The sequence below is a fragment of the Dendrobates tinctorius genome, unplaced genomic scaffold (assembly GCF_039654945.1).
Source record: "Dendrobates tinctorius isolate UK_male_01 unplaced genomic scaffold, ASM3965494v1 ptg000163l, whole genome shotgun sequence".
NCBI classification, from domain to species: domain Eukaryota; kingdom Metazoa; phylum Chordata; class Amphibia; order Anura; family Dendrobatidae; genus Dendrobates; species Dendrobates tinctorius.
The window spans coordinates 7,017,581-7,043,237 of record NW_027361830.1 but is presented as its reverse complement, the minus strand read 5'-3'; the positions used below and the strand labels follow the sequence as shown (position 1 = coordinate 7,043,237).

The following is a 25,657-nucleotide window of genomic DNA, read 5'->3' as shown; positions in this document are numbered from 1 at the left end:
TCAGACCCCTTTAAATTTTTCACTCTTTGTTTCATTGCAGATATTTGGTAAATTCAAAAAAGTTCATTTTTTTTTCTCATTAATGTAAACTCTGCACCCCATCTTGACTGAAAAAAAACAGAAATGTAGAAATTTTTGAAAAATTTATTAAAAAAGAAAAACTGAAATATATTATTTATATAGTGCTAACATATTCCGCAGCACTTTACAGTTTAACAGTTCATATACAACACTCATAAGTAACAACGTTAATACAATAATTAAAGCAAAATAAGATGACCCTGAAATAAGGGAGGCGATGTGGGGGGTGCCACACTGTTGGAGGGCTTTGTGGGTAAGAACAAGCAAGGGTGTTAAGTGTTGGAAAGGGTTGGTGAGGGCTACTATAAAGTTTACCAACCAATGAAAAGGAAGCCCATTCAGGTATGTCATATCGGCTTGGTCAAGCCTTAGTGGGATAAGGTTCATGTTTGGTGAGGTTTCCCAGTACCCGGCTTTGGGCAGAAAGCTGGCAGAATCCTGGATAGGTGATGCTGAGAGGATTAATAGGACCAATATATAGGCCAGATTTGTTGGGAATGATTAGATGAGATGGGCGGAACTAGTCATGCCCACCCTCAAATCCAGGAAGTACAGCTGGGTAGAAAAGGCAGCTGAGCTGTTCATTCCTTGTCTGGGAGTAAAGTTGCAAACACCTCTGGTATTTTGGATATGTGCATGCAAGGTGTAAGACCTGTGTAAGTTGCTTTGATTATGCAAGAGGCCACATATTGGACTTTGAATATTGAGCAGCTGAACTGCTCTGTTTCTCATACCACTGTATGAACTCTCTTATTTATTTTTTTGCTGGAAGTTTATGGAGTTATCTAGCCTTCCTGTTTGGACCATAAACTGCATGCCTGTGGAAATGCTGCTACATACCAACAAGCTAAATCCATACAATATATACCTACATTAAGCGGGTTCATATCATCCAACTTTTATATACCAGGAGGACATGTTTCGAAGCCCGTACTGTTGTGAGTTCATTTTCTCCTCCGTCACTGAGGCCTGGTGAACTCCCTGTTCTAGTGAAGGAAGGTAGTGAGCCTGATTATCAGGCACCTGGGACTAATGAAGACGATTGGCTGAGTGGAGTCACTGACTGGATTTAAGGCAGCCTACGCCCTTTCTGCCCTGCGGGTGATTTCTCTGTGGACTCCAGTCTGATTCCTGCTCTCCTAAAGCTAAGTTTTCTGTTTTGCCTTTTTGCATTTAAGATTTGTTTTAGTTTTTCTTGCTTTTTGGATTCTGCCACTCCCTGCTGGAGTGTGCAGTGTTCCGTTAGCTCTGTCTTCTGAAAGTACCTGAGTGCTGATTTTAGTTTTTTTGAAGCTTGGTTGCTTCAGGGCCATTTTTATATCAGCTTGTTGGCTTTTGTCTCTGATAGGGTTTTGGCAGATTGCAGACAGCAGCCTTCCTATCCGTTCCTATCTAGGTAGTTTTTGGGCCCTGTCTTTGCTCAGCCTGTCTTTCTGTCTAAGTGTTTTCTTCTTGCTTCACCGTCATTATATGTGGGGGGCTGCCTATTGCTTTGGGGTCTGCTCTGGGGCAGTTAGATTTCCCCTTTCCTTCTTTAGGCCTATGTATCTCTCCGGCTGTGATCGAGGGGTCTAGGTCATCGTAGGAACCCCCCACGGCTACTGTTAGTTGTGTTGATAGGTTCAGGGGTCTGCAATCTGATGGTTGCCAACTTTTCTGGTTTTCTGGACTTAGCTAGCATTTGTTTTTGCCTCCTACGGTAACTCAATCATAACACCGTACACTGTAATTATGTCCTTATTGACACCCTTTAGTGTTCTCACCTGTGATACCCTTTTTATGGCCATTATAGAGTATGATGCTCTCAAACCCCTCCCCCCACACACGGAGTATGGTATCACCATATAGTGAATTCCATCACCAGTTTAACCCCACAAGTAATAGAACATAATGACTCCACAGTGCCACCATCAAAGTATATTACTCTCACAGCGTGATGCATCAAAATTGCCCCACCAAAGTATAATATCCTCATAGGTCCACACATAAGAACACACACTATCTATGCCCATAAACAGTATGATGCCTCCACAGTCCTGCACACAGTATTAGGCCTCAAGGGACCCCACACAACATTGCAGTCTTCAACTCAATATGGAGGCTCTCACAGACCCCCACAGTCCCTCATACAGTACTATAGCCCCCACTAGCTTCAGACTTATTATGACCCCAACAGCATCCAACTCACTATAATGCCCCCACAGACCCCAATCAGTATGATGCCCCCACACCAGTCACCCACTCAATGTAATTGGACCACACCAGCCCCCCATTCAGTATGATTGTCCCCTACAATTGCTGACATTACAAAATAAAAAAATACTCTTTTCAACTCGCTCCCTTCCCCTTATCATGCTGCTCTTGTCTGTGCAATGTGAGTCTGGAGGTTAAGGCTACTTTCACACTAGCGTCGGCCGACGGACGTCGCACTGCGTCGTCCCGACATACCGTCGCAGGTTGTCAAAGTTTTGCCAAACGGGGGCAGCAGATGCAGTTTTTCAACGCATCCGCTGCCCCATTGTAATGTACGGGGAGGAGGGGGTGGAGTTTTGGCTGCGCATGCGCGGTTTAAAATGGCGTACACGACGCACCAAAAAACGTTACCAATCCTGCAGATATCACTTAGGCCGGGGTCACACTGCGTTATGGAAGTCCGTTAGACGGATTGCGTTACACCGCGGTATAACGAAGTCCGTTAACGCTGCCATAGACCCCCATTATCTGGTGCACCGGGACGCATGCCGTAAAGCGGCACGTGCTCGTGATGTGCCGTCATTTAGTGATGGAGCCTCGGATGCGGGCTGCAGCGTCTGAGGCTCCGTCACCGCTAGCGCTGATTAATCAGCGCTAGCTGGTATAGCATAACGCGATCGCGTTATGCTATACCGTTAACCAGCCCATCAATGCTATGCGTTGAACGGGCTGGTTAACCACAATGTGAACCTGGCCTATGGCTAGGTTCACATCGCGTTAGTGGCATCCATTTAACGTATGCGTTAAATGGATGCCCTAGCGCTGATGTCCTTGTCTTTATTTTTACCGATTGCGCTAACGCATGGTAGCATTGCGTTACCATGCATTAGCAATACAGGTCTATGCACAGTGAACGCATCAGTTCGCTGTGCGTTAGAACTAACGCACCCAAAAACATGGTAGACCGCGTTCAAAGGTGCGTCACAAAGTAACGCATCATTGCTATCGCATGCCGATTTGGACATGCGTTAGGATACGTTACCATAATAGATGCCAATAGGAGCGTTAACGGATCCGTTACATTGCGTTAGTGCCGCATAGCAACGGATCCGTTAAATGGATGGCACCTAACACAATATGAACCCAGCCTTATAGAGCAAGAGCTCAAAAGGACCTGAAATGCCTTAGCATTTTTGTCTGGTATCATTGGTTTTCAAGACATTTCTTTCTTTGTTAACATCATTAAAGGCACATACCTTTCACATAGTGTATTTTTTTATTTATTTGCCATTTTTATTTTTTTTTACCGGCACGTGTTTAATATCTTCGATATTTATTATGCGTCTTTATTCTTATAAAAAGGTTTTATTACTATGGATTGAAATGTTTTCATTTTGCTCATGAATGTCCTTTATCTCTTCCAGAAGGAAGTTATAAGAAGTTGCTTCTTATTGATGTCGACTGTGGAACAGATGATGCCCAGGCCATTATGATGGCAATTGCATCTCCAAATGTTAAAATTTTAGGAATCACATGTGTTGGGGGCAACACTCAATTGGACAATGTTTGCAAAAATGTCCTGCGCGTCCTTAAATTGTGTGATCGCTTAGATGTAAGTAATGGATTCATTTTTTTTTTTTTATATGGAGCCCAATTTGAAAACTTTTTTTTTTTTTTTTTTTTTTTTTAAATATCAAACTTACAGTATGTTGTAGAATTATAGGATTGTGTTAAGTTTGAGCTGATAGAGGAAAATCAAGACTCTTGAAGTCCGAGTATATGTTCTTTCTATCCCAATATTTTTAAAGGGCAGCCATTTCCTCTACCTGGTACTTGTGAGTCAGTGCTGTTACCAAAAGTAAGAAACTATTTTACAAAATAGTCTTGGAGTGGTCACTGTAAAAATAACTATAAGGGTTAACTAGATCAATAAATGCAGGACTATTGTGTACCAACTCTGTTTTAGTATGGAAAATAAGATCAGTTTTTCTTCTTAAGGCCGGGATCACTCATGTGAGAAACTCGGATGAGTCTCGCATCTTAATACCTGGCACTGCCGCTGGCACTCGGGACCGGAGTGTGCGGCTGTATGTATTTCTATGCAGCCGCACGCTCCCCTCCCGAGTGCCAGTGGCAGTGCCTGGTATTAAGATGTGAGACTCGTCCGAGTTTCTCACATGTGTAATCCTGGCCTAATCGTAAGAAAAAGCTGGTGCCGAGCTATTGGAATAAACACAAAATATGCAGCTGCTAGTAATATAAAAAAAACAAAAAACTTTCTTTTCTGACATCAGAGATCAGTAGAAGGACTCAGAATGTTGTCTTAGGCCTCTTTCACACATCAGGTTTTTGCCGTCAGGCGCGATCCGGCGCTTTTGACAGAAACCGGATCCGGCGAAATGCAATGCCGGATCCGGTTTCCCCCCCATTGACTTGCATTTGCGCCGGATCGCCATGCGTTTCATCCGGTTTTCGCCGGATCCGGCACTGTGTCGCGATCCGGCGTCTGGAAAAAACGGCTACTGTAACGTTTTTGTCTCCGGCGAAAAAGCCGGACACGCCGGATCCGGCGCGTCCGTCTTTTTCACACAATGAAAGCCTATGAGCGCCGCAATGCGCCTGATCCGGCGAAAGCCGGATCCGGTTTTTTTTGGTCTGAGCATGCTCAGTAGCTCTGCCCACTACAACCTGTCAAAGAAGGGCTGTAGGAACATGCTATATATAGTTTTCCAGTAGCCAATCCCGTTCGGAAGGCCACAAGGGTCAATTTTAAAAACCAGATCCGGCGTAATCCGTCGAAAAACGGATAGAAAAACGGATGAACCGGATGAGACGGATCCGGTTTTGTCTGTCAAGAACAAGACGGATCCGGCAGAAAACCGGATCCGGCACATCAGGTTTTACAAAACATTTGCCGGATCCGGCATTCCGGCACGACGCCGGATCGCGCCTGACGCCGAAAACCTGATGTGTGAAAGTAGCCTTAACAAGTCTTCTAAACACTTACTTTCAAAGGGGTCAGCCTCTAACCAATCATAAAGTAATGGCATATACTGAAGTATATGCCAATTTATAAGGCGCGAGTAACCCTTTACCTCCTACTCATTGACCCCTGTTCTGTATTTTAACCCCTTCACCCCTGGGCTATTTTGCATTTTTGCATTTCTGTCAATATGGCCATATAAGGGCGTGTTTTTTCTTGCGGGAAAAGTTGTAATTTTGAACAACATCTTTGGTTTTACCACATAGTGTACTAGAAATTGGGAATAAAAATACAAGTGCTGTGAAACTGAAAAAAAAAAAGTGCAATTCCACCAAATGCTAAAACTGATTCACTATTATGATTCTCCAGGTCAGACATTATGAGTTCGTAGATACCAAACATGTATAGGTTCTTTTTAATTTAAGTGGTGAAAAAAATTGCGTTATTTTCCGAGATCCATAGCATATTCATTTTTCCGAATCAGGGGCTGGGTGAGGGCTTATTTTTTGGTGATGTTTTTATTGGTACCACTTTGGTGTAGATGTTTTGATTGCCCGTTATTGCCGTAATTCTGGCGTCTTGACTTTTTGTCTTGTTACATTGTGATGAAGGAGCAGCCGCCATCTTGGATATGGGGCATAATGCTCGCCTCATGTCTGAGCTTGGCCTGTCCTGGTGACGCCAGTTTGTCTGACAGCTAACTGCTCCTACACCCCATGGCCTGTAAGCATATTGAAGAAAGCAGGATTTAGTGCTCCAATGTTGAATAGCAAGGTCTTTTAGTATGATAATTAGATAAGGCCAAAACAGAACTTCAAAGCTTGAGTAGGAGCCACGCCAGCATGGGGCATGAAGGTGCCTGGGGGCTTCAATTAGAATATACCTGTCAGCTGGACACAGAAATACACATCCATTGTCTCTCCCAGCCACTCTGACTCCATCCTAGGATCATGGATTATGAGCACACCTTTCGAGTTACAGACTCATTAAAAATATCCGCGTGACCCTGAGGAAATCACGCATCTGGCAGTGCGACTCCTGAGTCTGTGAGGGCTCTGGGACCTGAGATATAGAGATTGGCCCTCCACAGTGACCCAATGGGGCCATGTTTGCTCTCTACACGACAGGCAAAACAAACCGCATTCACTGGTACCTCTCATGTCCTGATCCGATCATCCTGGAGAAAGTTACCCCTTTTCTTAGATATTGGGAATAAGTTCTGCAGGGAGCTAAAGGGTGGAGATTATTAGCCCACCCTATGACACTGGGGGGAACCCAACATGCTTAAGAACTGGGAGCACATGGCAGAGAGTCTCACTCTCTCAGAAAAACCAGATGATAATCTAAGAAGGAACTGGGGACAGATCTGCCAAGGGAGCAGCGGCACGCGCTTTGGGGTCTGTCTGGCAACTAAGATTCTTGTACCTGTGGACTGCAGAGTGTCACGTGGACCAGTCCTGTGTGATGCGACCAGCAGGCCGGTAACTAAAACAACAAGACACGGCACGTGATACGGTCCTGTGTGACGCGGCTCGCAGGCCGGTAACTAAAACAACAAGACACAGGGAAAGGGGAAACGGTTACAACGGTGGGCCCTGCGATAGGGAGAGGGGACGTGGAGACCTCCTGCACTCCCCTGAGTCAGTGTCCCTAACGCTCCTAATGTTCCCTATGCCGGTTCCACACCAGGTGCCGCCCAGTAACCTGTCGCCCTGGCACACCCTACACCTATCCCTTGCAAGGGAGCTGGGTGGCGCAGGCACTGGCCCCACCGCTGCACTAATACACACCAAGGAAAAACAGCAAACAGGGAAACGCCACTTAGCTTTACTCTGTTGCACTTGCTCCTGGCAACAGAGTCCACCACCAGAATGCAGCTCTCCTCCTGAATAGCTGCCACCAAGCTCTGTCAGAGCGACAAGGAAGTCCCCTATGACTCCTTCCACACCAGGGCTAAGACAGTGCTGCAGGGAACGCTCTCCAGCTCCTTCCTCCACCAAGGATGGTTGAAATGAAACTATCACAAACACTGATTGCAACACCTGTGACTCTTTTATAGGTAAGAGCCAGTAATCACACCAGCATTAAATCATGTGCACTTAACTAAAGAAACCAGAGTGCAATGACGCTCACCACCACCGGGGGCAAACTTTGAACAAAAGACACCATAGTGCAATAATCCTAATGGCCACCGGGGGCAAAAACCAAACCTGAGCAAAAGGCTCAAGGGAAAAAAAAGGTTACTTGTGCATTTTATCTGTCATGATCCAGCATGGATCATGACACAGAGCTCCCAGCATCCACATGCAACCTACAACCTGGTAAATTGACCTCCAGCTTAATACCTCTAAGTCTTGTACCATTATTGTTATATTTTACTCTGACTGCAAATCCACTGTATATTTCTGTAATTATCTAGTGCGCCCTTAAGGCAATTAAACCATAAAATTAATCTTTGGCTGATGCTTTTACTCTGACTATGGATCTTAGAATACCCAGCGGGTAACAGGACATCCTCCCCGGCGGCTATTTGCTCTAGGTGCAGTTCCCTTACTGACCTGAGAGACAAAGGGGGTGCCGGAGAGCTGTGCCTGGATAGTTACGTCACATTGGTGACGTGGGAGGAACCGGTCTTCCTTCACATACATCTTTTACCATTCAGATTAATTATTTTTATATATTGATCATGCAATTTTGAATGCAGCAAAACCAAATATGTGTACTTTTTATTGGTTTATTTTGAACTAGCTGAAGAGCCCGGCTTTGCCTGGGCATAGTAACCAACTGTGGTTAGTTATAACAAATTATAATGATTATATTGCACATAAAAACCGTGCATCTAATCCTATCCTGTGTAATACTGACTGCTGAGCCGTGTATCTAATACTATTCTGTGTGATACTGTGTGCTGAGCTGCGTATCTAATCCTATCCTGTGTGATACTGTCTGCTGAGCTGTGTATCTATTTCTATCCTGTGTGATACTGATTGCTGAGCTGTGTATCTAATCCTATCCTGTGTGATACTGCCTGCTGAGCCCTGTGTCTAATCCTCTCCTGTGTGATACTGACTGCTGAGCTATGTATCTAATCCTATCCTGTGTGATACTGACTGCTGAGCCGTGTAGCTAATCCTATCCTGTGTGATACTTGGCCCCCCCTGCAGTCTGTGTCAGAGGGTGGTCTGTGTTGGCACGGTAATAAATTGTTATTTCCAGCTTTACAGAAGGACGATAACACCATAGAAATGATAAGAATAGGCCTCAGTTACCACAACTGTCTACAAAGAAAACTGTTGCTGATAGCAACCAATCACAGCTCATTTTTCATCTTTTAAACAGCTCTGGGACAGCGTGGCGAGTTTTGAGTGGCGACTTTTGTGTTTCGACTTTTATGTGGCGAGGTTGGTGTATGTGTGGTGAAATGTGTGCTGAGGGTGGTATATGTGTTGAAGCATGTGGTAGTGTGTGGCGTATTTTGTGTGTGTGTTCATATCCCCGTGTGTGATGAGTATCCCATGTCAGGGCCCCACCTTAGCAACTGTACGGTATATATTCTTTGGCTCCATCACTCTCATTCTTTAAGTCCCCCTTGTTCACATCTGGCAGCTGTCAATTTGCCTCCAACACTTTTCCTTTCACTTTTTCCCCATTATGTAGATAGGGGCAAAATTGTTTGGTGAATTAGAACGCGCAAGGTTAAAATTTCGCCTCACAACATAGCCTATGACGCTCTCAGGGTCCAGACGTGTGACTGTGCAAAATTTTGTGGCTGTAGCTACGATGGTGCACATGCCAATCCTGGACATACATACATACACACCCACATTTGAGCTTTATATAGTAAATGGGGCACATGGGGAGTGATTTTAACTTTTTAGATTTTTTTTTTTTTAAAAAACTTTTTTATTTTTTACTTTACACTTGAATCAATAGTCTCCATGGAAGACTTTAAGTTGTGATCATCTGATTGCCTGTACTTCACACAGCAGGGCTGTAGCCTTGCTCTGTATAGCAGAAATGGTCACTTGTTATGAGAGCTAGAACGCTGGATGGCTCTCATAGCTATCCGGCAATGACAATCGCAAGTGTCTCCTGCAGAATCCAGATTGTCATGCCAACCCATCGGCGACTCGCAATCATGTGACACGGTCGCAGATGGGCAGGATTAGTGACGCTCTTTCGGCGTGATTGTGTTAAATGCCACTGTCAGTGATTGACAGCGGCATTTAACAGGTTAACAGCCACGGGTGGATCACGATTCAACCCGCGGCTGTTTGAAGCTGACATGTGCTGTGGCTGTTCAAATCAGCCTACGTGCTTGAAAAGATGTGGGCTCAGCGCCAAAGCCCACATCAAAGGAGGAGGCCCAACATGCACAGTACATGTATGGCGCATGTCTTGAAGGGGTTAAAGTTCTGTAGAATGGGCCCTGAAAGGATGTTCTATGCTGCACTGAAGTGAAGAGCTTTACTGTCTAATGCCAGCCGAGTTAGATCTCAAATGGCCAAGATATTGAATCCTGTTGATACACAGGAGGACCTCTGTGCAGTGAGCCATTGGGCCTAGGATGGAAGAAACAAAATGCAGTGCTGTATTTACCTTCTGCATTTGAGGTCCTGTGCCAAGAGTGGTGCCCAATATGTACAAATTTATTTATTTATTTTTTTACTATTTTATAAATTATCTATCCACAGGGGTTGGACAAAATAATGGAAACACCTAACGTTTTGGCATCATAATCTTTGAACATGTTATAAACATGCAAACCGTGACATATGGTAATCTGTAGTTGATTATTTGTGTTATGTGATATGTGTATGTAAATTAACTGTTTTGCAGAATTGTAATCAAATTGATGAGAACCTGATGCCAATGGCAGACCTCTCGGATTTTCAAAGAGGCCAAATTGTTGGTGCTCGTATGGCAGGCGCTAGTGTAACAGAAAGTGCCTGAATGCTTGGCGTGTCAAGAGGTACCCTCTCCAAAGTAATGACTGCGTTTGAAAGAGAAGGAAAAACGTCCGCAGCAAAGCACAGGTCTGGCCGAAAGTCGAAGTTGACTGAGAGAGACCGTCGGACACTAAAGCGAATTCTGAGAGAGGATTGCAAGACCACGGCTCCGAAAATCACTGCTGAGCTCAATGAACACCTGCAGAACCCAGTTTCCACGAAAACTGTTCGTCGGGAGCTGCACAAATCTTGATTCCACGGAAGAGCTGCAATTAGAAAACCGCTGCTCTCAATGACAAATGTTTCCAAGCGTTTAGAGTGGTGTAGAAACCTCCAGAATTGGTCCCTCAAGCAGTGGAAACCTGATATTCTCAGACGAATCATCGTTTACCCTATTTCCAACCTCCGGCCGAGTGTATGTTTGGAGACAGCCGAAAAAAGCATTCCATCCAGACTGCCTTCTCCCAACCATAAAACATGGCGGAGGTTCTGTGATGATCTGGGGTGCTATTTCATGGAGATCCGCCGGGCCAATGATATCCCTTCATGGAAGAATTAACAGCCGAGATTATTTAGGCATTTTGGGTGACCAAGTGCATCCTATGGTTCAAGCACTGTTCCCGGAGGGTAACGCCATCTTTCAGGATGATAATGCACCAATTCATACAGCTAGAATCGTTAAAGCATGGCATGAGGAACATTCTAATGAAGTTGAGCATCTCATCTGGCCCCCACAATCCCCAGACCTCAACATTATTGAGCATTTATGGTCGATTTTTGAGATTCAAGTTAGACGTCGATTTCCGCCACCATCGTCGCTCAAAGAACTGGAGGGTGTTATGATTGGGTCACCGAGGAGGAGAGCAAGCCCAAGCTAAGTTGCCAAACTGTGGTCCAATGGCCAACAGCAGTAGAGTTGAAAGCACAAGCTCCAGTCAAGAAGCCTTTCATCTCTGCAAATAATTAGAAGGCCTGACTTGAGTTTGCCAAAGAACACAGCCAATGGAAAGAGACAAATTGGTCTAAGGTGTTGTGATCGGATAAATCCAATCTGTTTGGTAGTGATGGCAAGCACTATTTATACTGCCCAATTGGAAAATGTAATGATGTAAGGTAATAAACACCTGCAGTAAAAAATGGTGGTGGCAATGTCATGGTTTGTGGGTGATTTTCTACATCAGCCATTGGACCGCTGCATTGAATTGATGGAAATATGAATGCTACCATGTACAAGGATATACTGAAGAATGTAATACACACATCCAATATAGTCAAAAATTGTTTAGCAAATAAAAATGTTCACTTGTTGCCATGGCCAAAGCAATCATCTTATTTTAAACCCCATAGAGCACCTTTGGAATGAGTTAGGGCTTTGAGTTGGGGCCCATACCCATAGCAATAAAGATTTAATTGTTTACAGATTTGCAAATGGAAGGAAGCAAGGTCCCTCAGGATATCTTCAGTGTCCCGTCAGTGTGGTACAGTAATTAAAGCAAGAGGTTATATTACAAAATAGTTATGGCATTGTAAGCAATTAATTACTCTCTATGTTGTGATCAATAAATAGTATATGCAAAACTTTTGGCAGTCCGTTTTCATTAATTGAATGACCATACCTACAGTATATTCTAAAGCTTTTTGGTCAAAATTAAAGTCTTGCATCATGACGACTTCATACACTTGCAAAAACTGCTTCTTGACAACCAGACAGAAGTAATCACACTTCAAAAGTTTTGCTTTTTATTTTTTTAGTTGTCACTATGTATGTGTGTGTGTGTGTGTATGTGTGTATATATATATATATATATATATATATATATATATATATATATATATATATATATATATATAATATATACTTTTTTAAAAAAATCCTTTCCTCTCTTGGAGTTACTATGAAATCTGACATTTTTCCAGCGGAGTTTTGGGGTTCTCCAAAAGAACTAAGATCTAATACGTGGAAAAATAGGGAGTTAAAAAGGTTGATGATAACGGTGATTAATTTATTAAGCAAGGGATTCTGTTCTTTAAAGACAAACTGTACTTTTCCCACCCTCCACTTGAAAATATCAGCAAAATCCTACTAGAACACCTAAACCATTATCACTGTAAATGATGGCAGCAGTGCAATGACTACTATTTTACAAGAATTTAAATATGATTGCCTAATTCTGAACAGAACCACATCCCAAGGTATAAGAGGAGGTTTACAATTGGGCAACCACATTATTTTAGTTTCATAATTTTTTTCACCATTAAATAACTTCAGTTTGTTTCTCAATGGATTTACATTTGGTTATAAGTCACATTAAAGGTGGATAAAGTTTTGAAATTATTGTTCTTGGCATTTTTTCTTTTCTATATGACAAAACCCTGGCATTTTAACAAGGGTGTGTAGACTTTTTATAACCACTCTATACTATCTATACTACTCTCTGTATTAAGAAAGAGCGAGGACTCCTTTGCAACTTGGTGTATGTTCCAAAATTATGCTTCCAAGTTTTGCTGGAAATGACCCCTTGAGCTTCCTGTTGATCGACTCTGACGGTGATTATGCAAAACGCAGTGAGGGCAGTAGGACATTCCTTCAGTAAAAATGAAGGTTGGAACTACAGTATAGCTATGAATGGACCAAATTCTGGTCATTCTGACATTTGCCTGGATGGTAACTGGTGTTTTTCTACTCCTTTTCTGCTGATATAGTTGTCTCCATCTCTTTAATAGGTTGATAAAAATTCTGCTCTAAAAATGGCTACAATTTGGATTTATTTAAATAAATAATTTTAAAAAACGGTGTATGGTCTCCCCATTTTTGATAACCAGACAAGCTAAAGCAGACAGCTGGGGCATGGTCTTCTTTGGCTGTGAAGGCCCGTGTATATTTGGTCCTCCTCAGCCTAAAAATAGTAGCCTGCAGCTGCCCCAGGAGAGATGCATCCATTAGATGCGCTAATTATGGCACTTTGCCTAGCTCTTCCCGCTTGCCCTGGTGTGCTGGAAAGTGGGATAATATTTTGGGGTTGATGTCAGCTTTGTAATATCAGCAGACATCAAGCCCAGATGTTAGTAGTGGAGAAGAGTGTATAAGACACTCCCATTACTAACCCCTCAAATTTAAAGCAAAAACCACACACAGAGAAAAGTCCTTTAATTGTACAAAACACTCCCTGACCCTCTTCACCTATTTATTACCTTGAAAAAAATCAAATAATTGATGTTCACCATAAATCCATTGACCGTCGATCCCGACTCTACTACATCCTGATGCTGTTTTGAGTGGTGCTATCTATAATGTGACCACTCAGCATGGCATCCGCCACACACTGACAGTAGCATGTGAATTTGACTGTTGAGCTGAGCGGTCACACTACTGATGTCACCCTCTCAGCACTGCACAAGATGTAGCAGAGATGGGGATAGTCATGAGACTTGGAATGGTTTTACAGTGGACCCCTTTGGATTATTTGATTTTTTTTAAAAAAGGTTTTAAATGGATAAAAGAGGGTCAGAGTGTTTTGTACAATTTAAAGGACTTTCTGTGTGTGTGTTTATTACTTTTGACTATGGGTTAGTAATGGGGGGTGTCTGAAGACACCTCTCCATTACTATCCCCTGGGCTTGATGTCAGCAGACATTATACAGCTGACATCATCCCCAAAACTCAGCTTGCCAGTACACCAGGACAAGCAGGAAGAGCTGAGGCTTAGAGCCAGAATTGGCGCATCTTATGGATGCAATATTTCTGGGGCAGCTGAGAGTTGGCTTTATTAGTCTGGGAGGGGGCTAATATCCATGGGACTTTCCCATACTATTAATTTTGCCAGCAACTGTATGCTTGGCCTTTGCGGTTTTTTAAAAATAGGGGGACCCCACATCGTTATTTGGATGGTCCACTTTTTAATATCCAGTAAAGGCTATGCAGACAGCTGTGAGCTGATATTAATAACCTGGGAATACTAACACCAGTTCCCAGTTGTCTGCTTTACCTCAGCTGGGTATTAAAACTAAGGGTGACTGCATGTAATTTTTTTCTTTATTTTTTAGCTAAATACATGTACGATATGCTACAATGTCCCAAGAAGGATGCGCTACCTTACCCTAACTATAGTCAACAGACACATAATATTATACAATACACAATGGTAACACATACATGTGGCAATACCATTAAAGACTAGCGATAATGCATATTTCTATGTAGCAGTACTGCAGACGTTAATCAGAAACATTATAATACAGCAATATATACATAATAACATAGGAAGGACAACTCTGAGGAAGGAAACAAGTAATCATTACATTTCACTTCCTTACAATACAATACCATATCTAGACTATTTCCCCTTTGATTGCAAATTGAATTCAGTCTCTGATTTCAGCATTTCATAGCTATCTTTGTAATAAGGCAGCAGGGAGGAGAAGAGATGATTTCTCCTCCCTACAAGCACCAGGATGTCAATCACACTCCTGTGGGCATTCTTCCACCATGCAGTAACAGTGATTGCCATTGGTCCTGGACTAGTCCCATGGCCACTGTCAGGGAGAGCAGGGACAATTAACAGCTTCCTTACCACCCACGGTACATAAACATCAGCGCTTGCTGGGCTCTGTGCAGCGCCAACATTTATAAGCTGTCGGTCTCGCCGCACTCAGGCCTGCAAGCGTTGTGATTGCTGTGCAGAGCAGTCGCTCTGACAAGTGACATCGGGATCTGATTAGATCAGGTCCTAATGATGTTAACCCTTTTATAACTTCTAGACGCCTTGATCACAGCATTTAGAAAATAGTAGATGGAGACTGCTGCTATACTCACCTCTCTGATGCCCTCCATGATGAGACCTGATCACATCACAGGGGATCCCATGTTGTCCAGACAGCTGGAGGTCACGTGATTACTTCCGGGTCTGCCTGCTGCAGTGGCTTGTCTGATTCAGCCTGCAGCTGAGTCTTAGGCCCCCGTCACACATAGCGACGCACCAGCGATCCCGACAACGATATTACCTTGTCAGGATCGCTGGTGTGTCGCGACATGATCGCTGGTGAGCTGCCAAACAGGCAGCTTCACCAGCGATCAGCACCAGCGACAGGAGGGTAACAAGCGACGCATGTCGCTTAGTTACACACTGTGTACCTTAGCTACCAGCGCGCTTGTGCAGGGAGCTGGTAACCAAGGTACACATCGGGTTCCTAAGCAGCGCGCAGTGCGCCGCTTAGAAACGCGGCGTTTACCTTAGTTACCAGCGCACTGATCGCTCGTCTCCCGCCTGTCACACTCAGCGATGCGTGCTGGCCAGCGGGAGACCAGCGATCAAAAAAATGTACTGGCCCTTTCAGGACGATCAGCGATAACCGGCAGGGGGGCCAGTCGCTGGTCAGTGTCGCACACAGCGATCTCGCTGATGAGATCGCTGTTGCGTCACAAAACTTGTGACTCAGCTGTGATCTCGCTAGCGAGATCGCTATGTGTGACGGGGGCTTAACAAGCGATCTTCCTGTATAAAACTGTCAGGTCTCATACAGGGAATAAGTAAAAATGTTTAAAAAAGTAAAAATGTTTTAAAACTATTAAAAATATCACAAAATGAATATAAAAAGAGAAAATATTAAACCAATAAATACATATATTTATGTACAAACAAAAAAGTACACATATTTTCTATCGCCGCGTCCAGAACGAGCCGACCTATAAAACTGTTACACTTATTAACTCCTTCAGTGCACACCGTAAAAAAAGAGCAAAAACCTTTTGCTTTTTCACCATGCCGTCAAACATAAGGTAGAATAAAACACAATCAAAAAATCAAAACAAAATAAAAATGAAAACGTCATCTTGTCCTGCAAAAAACAAGCTGTCATACAGCTCCAACAGCTGAAAAATAAAAAAGTTATAGCTCTCAGAATAAAGCAATGCAAAAACAATTTTCTATGAACGATTTTTTGTTGTGAAAAAGTGGCAAAACATAAAAGAAATATAAATGTGGTATCACTATAATCGTATTGACCCGAAGAATAAAGCTGCCATATCAATCTTGCCACACGCGGAACGGCAATAAAAATAAACCCTAAAAACTATTTCCAATGTTTGATCATTCTGTCTCCCAAAAATCAGAATAGAAAGCGATTAAAAAAAAGTCATGTGCTCGAAAATGGTACCAATAAAAAAGCCAGCTCAATGCTCAAAAAACAAGCCCTCACATGACTCTGTCGGCTGAATGATGGAAAATTATAGCTCGCAAAATATGGTGATGCAAATACTTGTTTTTGCAATAAAAAGCGTCTATTGGTGTGTGGCAGCAGCCAAACATAAAAACCAGATATAAATCTGATATCGTAGTAATCGCACCGATCTGAAGAATAAAGTTGCCTAATCACTTATACCGCACGAGGAACAGCTTAAAAAATAAATAAAATCAATTCTTCATCTGCTGTTTATTTTTTTTATTCTGAGCGTTGGGGTTTCCGTGTAAATCTCTGAAATACATGATTCAGACAGAACCCCCGGTGGAAGATTCCCTATAATGAGGCAGATGGAGGCACTGTGGACGCCATAGGACCTGTGTTCCGGCCGTGTCCGTCTTTTTAGTCATATATAAAAGAGCAGTCCACCAGTTTTGTGCTCCTCTGAAATGGACACCTCTGAACAAAGGCCAGGCGGAGTCCAGCGTAACTCTGCTGTCTCATTATAGTGAATGGATCCCTTGGGGTTTTCATCTGATTCATGTCACTCAGAGATTTAGATGGAAACCCCAAAGTAAGTGCTCAGCGTAGAGCGCCTGATAAATGTGATTCCAAACGTTATGTATAATGTTCCCAATAAAAGCTTCTTCTCAATCCGCAAAAAAGCAAGTCCCCATTCAGGTATGTCATCTGTTAACGGAAATAAAGGGGCCTTCCACATTACTGCTAGTACAAAGGCTTTGGAAAAGCAAAACGGCTCCTCACCCCCCTAAAAGAAATTCTGTGCTCCCAAGTTCAAATGCCCCCTAACTTCTGAGCCACAGTGTGACTAAACCACATATAGTGTCCACATGTTTGGCATTTCTGTAGTGATGAGAGCCTGCCTAATTTCAGGGTGCATATCTCAATTTTATACAAGTTTGTGAATTGCCTGACTGTTAAACATACTCACTATTCCCCTAGATAAATTCCTTGAGAGGTGTAGTTTACAAAATTGGTATCATCTGTGGGGGTTTCTGCTGTTTTGGCATGTGACATGGTATCCACAACTTATTGCATTCAAAATAGTGCTCCTTCTCTTCCCTGCCCTACCATGTGCCCAAGCCGTCATTTTTCAACAAATATGGGGTACCTGCGTACTTTGGAAAAATTGCACAACACATTTTGGCGTCCCTTTTCTCCTGTTACCTTGGCGAAATTTAAAAAAATGGGGCTGAAACAACATTTTTCTTGGGAAAATGTGTTTTTTAATTTTCACATGTCATCATTATAAAATTCTGTGAAGCCCCTGAGGGTTCAGAGTGCTCACCACACATCTAGATAAAGTCCTTGAGGGGTCTAGTTTCCAAAATAGGGTCATTTGTGAGGGTGTTTCTATTGTTTAGACACCTCAGGGGCTCTACAAACACGACATGGTGTCGGCTATTCAAGCCAATTTTGTATTCCCTGCCATGTGCCCTAACAATAGTTTTCCTCCACATGTGTTATGGGCGTACTCAGGAGAAATCACGCAACAAATGTTATGGTGCATTTTCTTCTGTTTCCCTTGTGAAAATAGAAAATATAGTGCAAAGTAACATTTTTGTGGGAAAAAGTTAAATGTTCATTTTTTCCTTCCACATTCCATTAATTCTTGTGAAGCAGCTGAAGGATTAATAAACTTCTTGAATGTGGTTTTGAGTACCTTGAAGGGTGCAGTTTTTAGAATGGTGTCACTTTTGTGTAATTTCTGTCATATGGACCTCTCAAAGTGACTTCAAATGTGATGTGGTCCCTAAAAAAGAAAAAAATGGTTTTGTAAATTTTATGGAAAAATGAGAAATTGCTGATCAACTTTTAACCCTTATAACTTCGTAACAAAAAACATTTGTTTCAAAAATTGTGCTGATGTAAAGTAGACAAGTGGGAAATGTTATTTATTAACTATTTTATGTGATATAACTCTCTGGTTTAAGGGCATAAAGATAAAAAATTTGAAAATTCTGAAATTTTCAAAAATTTCGCCAAATTTCCGATATTTTCAGAAATAAACGCAAGTCGTATTGAACAAATTTTACCACTATCACGAAGTACAATATGTCACGAAAAAAAACAATCTCAGAATCAGTGGGATACGTTGAAGCGTTCTAGAGTTATAACCTCATAAAGTGACAGTGGTCAGAATTGTAAAAATTGGCCCTGTCACGAAGGCAATAACAGGCTGTGGCACGAAAGGGTTAAGCACTGTTTTTAAACATTTACATGTACTGTTAAGGGATAATTCAGACATGACTTTTGGCTATGGGATGGACCCCCCACTCCATCTTATACAACCATAACAACAGTAAACCTAGACACTGGAATAAATGCACAAAACACATTATTTTGGTTGTCAAAATGGCCACAGCTTATCACAGGAGGTGAAGTGCTAGTACATTGGTATTCACAAGTACTGTGATATGCCGAGCTGTCTGATATATAGCACCGAGACAGCCATCCATAAAGGGGCGGCACGTGCTGGCTTGCCATAGTAAACTTTCTGAGCCCCAATGACCCTATTATCCTCACTCCTGTGCTTAACCACTGTGCCCACCCCTGATTAACACTACCATTACAATGTCCTTGAGGCTGGCCACCTGACTCCTAAACCAAAAAGCTGTGATGGGTTATAAATTTCAAGTCACATTTGACACTTTAAGCCATTTTATTTTTTTACATTTTTTTTTTATAAATCACTTTTGTAAACTTATAAAGTAGAAGTCCCTGCAAAAGCATTAAGGAGACTAAACTTGGAAAACCTCCGACTCACAAAGCGTCATTCTACAGTGCTCAGGAGAGGGAAAAAAACCCTGTGGGGGAAACCTCAAGGGAACCATGGCTGAAGGATTGCCCTTCCCTTGGGCTTAGAGGTTAATGCTAATGTTAACTCTTTATAGCCATGATAAAATTGGACCTGGTACAAGATATACAATGGCAAATTCAACAAATGCAATAAAGCATTCATCATTATACAAGCAATGATTAAAACATTTTAGGACATTGATTATAACAGGGCGAGTGAGGTTTCCTCCAGTTCATCCGGTGAGAGAAAGAGGGAGAGACAGCGTTGGCTCTTCTATATTAGCCCCACCCTCCTCACAGTAACACACCAGGCACAGACATACTGTGCTCCTTCCTCTTAAAGCAACATCACTCTTGCTTAAAATCTACACCACTATGCAAACAAAGTTGCAGGAGTTAAAGGTCCACCCCTACCAATGTCATGTCCTCCTCCACTTAGTGCTTCAGTGGTTTCTTTATAAAAGATGGCATTAGGAGGCTGATAAAGCACTCCATTCATTGTAGGGCTAAATCCTGATGTTCGGTATTGAATTCTCTTTAGATTATGGTCTAAAAAAATTATTTGGGATCTTCTACTTTAGTCAAAATTACATTTAAGATTCTGGATTGTTAGAACCCACAGTCTTTAGGTATGATGCAATGTAACTGATCTGTTGCAAAAACTCCATTGCTAAATCAGATGTGACAACATCATGCTGATGCAGAATAGCAAATTCTGCAGATTTGCTGTAGGTTTCTTACCATGCAATGTAAAGAGTCAAAATCTGTAGTATAAATTGACTATGGAATAAAAACCTGCAGAACAGGTAAATTTAGTGATTTTTGAGAAGTTATTTGGGTGTGATTTGGTAAAATAACTTCCGCAATCCTGCTACTTTAATACAATGCAGATTTTCAGCCCACAATTAACTGTGAACCTGCAGCATGTCTGGAAAAACTTACTAGATGATGGATATTTTGGTGAACTTTATTATTTGCAGGCCAGACTGGTATAGACTTTTCTGATGGGTTAAGGTCACACACGTTACATACTGTAGATCAATGCATAGTCCAGGCTTTTGTGTACACTGGGAGTTAATATCTGTCAGTACAGTCTGCATAAAGGGAATGGATGTAGTTGTGAGTCTGTCCAGAGTATGCATTACAATATCTACTTCTATCCATTGAAAACCCATGACCTCTGTCTTGAGCATATTTAGGGACCAGTAGGGATGGATAACTGTCTGTGCACAATGAGCATTTAATTGCAACTATCAAAACTGTATAGGAAGCTTTAGCCTGGCTTATCAATAGAGTGAGCCACAAAGTTCCTAGGACAGCACTAAAGGCCCTTTTACATTTAGCGATGCACCAGCGATCCCACCCGGTCAGGATCGCTGGTGCATCGCTAAATGATCGCTAGTGAGCTTTCATACAGAAAGATCTCACAGCGATGCAGCAGCGACGCAGCGCATGATACTCACCTTTCAGACACAGCGATCCTGGCGTCCTCCCGCCCGCCTCCACGCGTCGCTCGTCGTCACAGCAGGAAGTCTCAGCAGGAAGCGCCCGACTAGAAATGGAGCCGGACATTCTCGCGCGATCAGCGATGAGCAGCGGGGGAGCCGGTCGGAGGTAAGTATCACACATAGCGATATCGCTAGCAATATCGCTATAACGTCACAAAACCAGTGACGTTTTAGCGATATTGCTAGCGATATCGCTTAGTGTAAAACCCCCTTTATGCCAGGGTCAATTAGGGTATCACATCTGATACCAGATGCTAATGACACTCGGCTCTTGCTCTGCTGCGAGCGGGATCCGAGTGTCAGTGCGGAGGAGACGGGGAAGCTATGGATGGTGTTACATTATACATTTGAAATAAATGTGAAAGAGTAATCAAATAATGGAGTAAAATATACAAATATCCTGCTATTGCCCTGAGCATGCAGTTATTTTGTATCTTTTAAATTCACCATATGTTCCAGAGATATGGGTCTTTTTATTTTGTACTATTTTTTATGATATCTTCCCTTTTATGCTCTCAGCAGCATCCCTATGTAAAGACCATAAAAATTAGCACTAAATATAAAAGTCCATATCTTCTGAACCATATTACGGATTTTAAAAAAACCTACATCATATTAAGCGGACCAGTGACGAGAATAAAATTAAAAGCAAAAACTAGCCCATTTTTATCAGTTGACAAGTCCTCTTCAAATATAGAAAATATGATATACATGCACAGTATATTGCTGCTAAATTCAAACAAACAAAAACAGCTGTTTTTAATGGGGTGTCCATGACTGCCCAAGCAGATCTGGTCAAAGCAGATCGGAAGCTGCAGTGAGTGAAGAAAGCTTGTCCTATTATTTTTTACAGTGGGCAAAAATCCTAGAAAACCACATTGAGAGATTAAAAAGGATCTTTCATGAGACTGTGCTCATTTCTTTGTAGAAAAATATTTAGAATTGAGAGTCCTCAGTGGTTGATGCCTTTTAATGGCTAACTGAAAAGATGATAACAAATTGCAAGCTTTCCAGACTGCTCAGGTCTCTTCATCAGGCATTGATGAATACAAAATCTGAAGAATCACATATTTATGCACAAAACAGCACAGAAATAACGCAATAAATAAGACGTGACATGAAGCAGAATTATCATTATGGGAGAGGGATAAACATAAATATTGGAACAGTTAATAGATAAGGAGTCTGAATGTTTTATTGTCCTCTGATTGGGGTCTAGTTCTGTGTTGTGAAGCTCCCAGAAGGTCTGAACAGGCAAAATCCTTAATTGATGTAAAAAGACATAAATCCATGCGACACATTCATTCCTGCACTGAGTTTGTCAAAGGTTGTCATAAATTTATACTCCCAGACCCTCCTGTCTCTCTGAGATTTGAAGTTACCTTTTAAAACAATATTTAGAATTGAGAGTCCTCAGTGGTTGATACCTTTTAATGGCTAACTGAAAAGATGGTAACACTTTGCAAGCTTTCGAGACTAGTCAGGTCTCCATCAGGCAAAGATTGATACAATATTTGAAGAATCACATATTTATCACTGAGGACTCTCAATTCTAAATATGTTTCTATCTACTGGCTAACCGGGTACAAAGATGTATCTTTTAAAACAAGTAGTTTAATGTCCATGATGCTATGACCGGGGATACAAAAATGTTTTGTATCTTTTTCTTTGTATGCACTTAAATGGTCCCATAGCTGTTTATTGCATTCCACGCTTCACAGGTGCACAGTGTATGCTGATATGCATCCCACTTCGTTGATTAGTGTAGCATAGTAATATGCCTCATGATCCGGCTCCTGCAAAGCTTTGGTCTGTACAGGAGCATCTTTCTCGAGATGTGAAAAACAAGTAAAGAACATCATGCACCCTAGTTTATTTTCATTTATTTTATGTCTGGTAATACATTGTACTGATATTTAGTTGTCATCACAGTTTAAGATAAAGAAGTAGGCGAGCACAGCTGGTGGCATGAAGAACAAGGTGAGGGTTGCTGCCAGTTCTAACTGACTTACCAGGGAGTTGGTCTGTGTTGTAAGATAGAAGACCGAAACGCATTGTAGAACTGAGAAATGCTGTCACTGCATGTGATCTTGATCTATATTATCTTTGGCATGTTTTCTAAAAAGAGGCCTGGAAGGGATCTGAAAATGGTTGTTAACCAGTCATAAGGAATCGTATGCATGATCTTTTCTAGAGGGCTGTGCTGTTTATATTTTTTGAAGAACTACAGGTTGCCAATGACTGGGGCCAAGGGTGGCCATCCAAATTTTTATTGTAATTACGTTTGTTCAGAGTTGGAAAATATGTAAGGCAGACACTATGGTAATGCAACGTAGCTGCTTCAACCAGCAAAGACTTTTCTGTACTCCTGCCAGTTTTTGTGAACTTTTACTCCCCCAGAATTAAAATTCAGGCCAAGTATTTTTCCTCTGAAACTTACAGAATAGCTTGCTACAGTTTAGTATGTGCAAGTAGAAATAGAAAAAAAAATACAAACCTTCACTTTGTATTTTAAGTTTACAAACTGCATGAATGTGTTTCTTTGAGACTTCCCTATGCATTTTTTAACCCCATGATTAAACATTTAGATAAAAATATATGATGTGCAAGGGAGATACAAACAAAAGAAGAAGAGATGGTAGGAGGGATTTAAGAAGAATGTATGAGAAGGCCTTTGTATTCTTAACTCTTTATACTTCAAATATTCATTGGTTTTCAAAGATTCTCTTGAGGAATTAATTTGCATCTGGGTTCAATTAGAATTCTAACTCCTATAGGGTACAAACTGTCTTGTAAATACCTTTTTATACATATTTGATGCTGGCCTTGAATATGACCATACATTTTACTAGCTAGAAGTGTTTAAAATAGGGTTTCATTATTATAATATTCATGACCAATCCTTAGGGTCTGACACCTGGTACCCCCACTGATCAGTTGTTCGAAGGTCCGGTAGCGAGTACTAAAGATTGGCTTCTATTCAACTGAATGTGGAGCTGATCTCCAGAACACAGCAGCGGCCACTACAGTGTGACGGAGCTTTGCTGTGTAGCTCCACAACTGTTTATATACAGCTGCTGCCACAACTTAGAACAGCCAATCAGTGGGGTCCTGGATGTCAGTCACCCATCAATATGATATTTGCAACCTATATAAAGGTTAGGTGATCAGGATCATAATAGTGAAAAATCTCTTTTAGTCCATTTGTTTAGTAGTATATAACTGAAGGTGCTGTCTTTTATATTGATGGCCCATCGTTAGGATAAATCTTCAATATCTGATTGGTGGGAGTGTGACACCAAACACTCCCATCTATTGTTCTCAGTGTCACCTCCGCCAGCTGGATGTGCTCAGTTGCATAGGTGCACAGAACAGCTCCTTTGACTGTACTGATTTGAATAGGGTGTTGATGTGCGGTAACTGGACATGACCACTATACATTTGATGGGGCCTGTGTAGTTCTGCTCTGCAACTAAGCACATCTGGCCGCCGCCAGCACACAAAAAACAGCTGACCAGCGGGTTCCAAGTGTCGCACCACAATGAATTAGATATTGATGGAGGCCTTCATTATAAATGTCTTGGCAACTCCTTTAAGAATATGTTGGCAGCTCCTGCTAGGACCAAACTACCATTTAAAGTGTACCTGTCAGCTGATTCTTGCTGCCCAAACCACATGCAGCATGAATAAGAGCCTGACTGCACAATTGCAGTCTGGTATAGTTTTTGTCTGAAGCGCTCTGGGGTTTCAGAGAATATATAATTAGAGGATTCAACCATAGACCTAGTCTGTAGCCAGAGACTCCACCCCTAGTGGGATTTTACCAGCGACAATTCTTGCTCTGTGTAGAGGAGAATTCAGCCTTTTCATATAGGGAACAAAAGAATAAGTTTGGTGCCCCCTTCCAAAAACAGCTTAAAGAGAACCTATCACTAAAATTATCATCATTTACTTTTATGACACATGCAAAAAAAAGTTTTCTGAAATATGTCATTAAAAAAGTAAAGCTTTTCCATGAGAATAGCTTTTCATGGCACAAGCTGTCTATACATAATTTCCCAACATCCACTGCTCTGACGCCACTTGCCCATGATGTATAGCGTCATAGAAACATGAGTTACTGCAGGACTGGTAACTCCTGTAACTGAAAAATATTTTAAATCAATACTCTCCATGGCTCAGAGAACAGATCTTGGCATTCTGCCTTCAGGCTGTGAACTGTGCACAGCTGATTCAGCTGACAGTTTTCATCATTGTCCATCGCTGCTGATTCTCACTGCTCACCTCGTCCATAAAGTAGAAGCTGCTGATTCTATACACTCCTACACTTGTGGTAATAACAGGTACGCAGGATGCAGTGACGAGACGCGAGACTGATTTGTGCTTTGGATCGTAACTTTTATAAATGAAAGCCGCTAGGGCTATCGTAAGCAACCAAAACAAAGTAACAGCAATTGTCCTCGCAGGGACTCGGCACAAACAAACACTATTAAGGAGAACACGACTACCCCGGCAAAGGCCGGTTACTGTAGGGCCGCGGTATGGCCTACTACAGGTCCTTAGTTTCTATAGTGTCACTTATCCGTCCTGACGTCCCTCAACATCTCGGATGATGTTGCTTCGGTGTCGCAGCCGCTGGGCCCAGCTGCTGAGTATCTGGCATAGTCTTTGGGCGCGCCGACGCCCAGGAGGGGTGGGGGCACAACAGGCCCTGGGCGAGTCCTTTGAGGCAACCCCCTGTGAAGGCAGTGGGGTTCCGCCGGTTAGTGGGTTAAGGGAGACCCCAGCCCCCGAGCAGAGGTGAGTCGCAGTTACATGGAGTGGCGGTTGGGAGGCCACGTGCACGGCCTGGGGCTGGGCAGAGGGTTTCTCTGTTAGCGAGGAGCAGGCCCCAACTGCCGACTGCAGCGGGGTGATGACAGCTGCGGGCGGTAATGGACAGGCCG

General features: G+C 42.3%; 1 protein-coding gene across 7 annotated transcripts in view; it reads left to right on the top strand.

Annotated features, from left to right (window-relative positions):
- LOC141052858 (nucleoside hydrolase-like) overlaps positions 1 to 25,657 on the top strand; it is a 74,312-nt gene that overhangs the window by 11,637 nt on the left and 37,018 nt on the right. For 5 of the 7 annotated variants that reach the window (XM_073550167.1, XM_073550169.1, XM_073550168.1 and 2 more), the window contains exon 3: positions 3,699 to 3,886. In XM_073550167.1, the coding sequence (XP_073406268.1) occupies positions 3,699 to 3,886 (188 nt within the window). Of the gene's footprint in view, positions 1 to 588; positions 738 to 3,698; positions 3,887 to 25,657 lie in introns of those variants that run through there. The other 2 variants (XM_073550172.1, XM_073550171.1) reach the window with 2 other exon arrangements.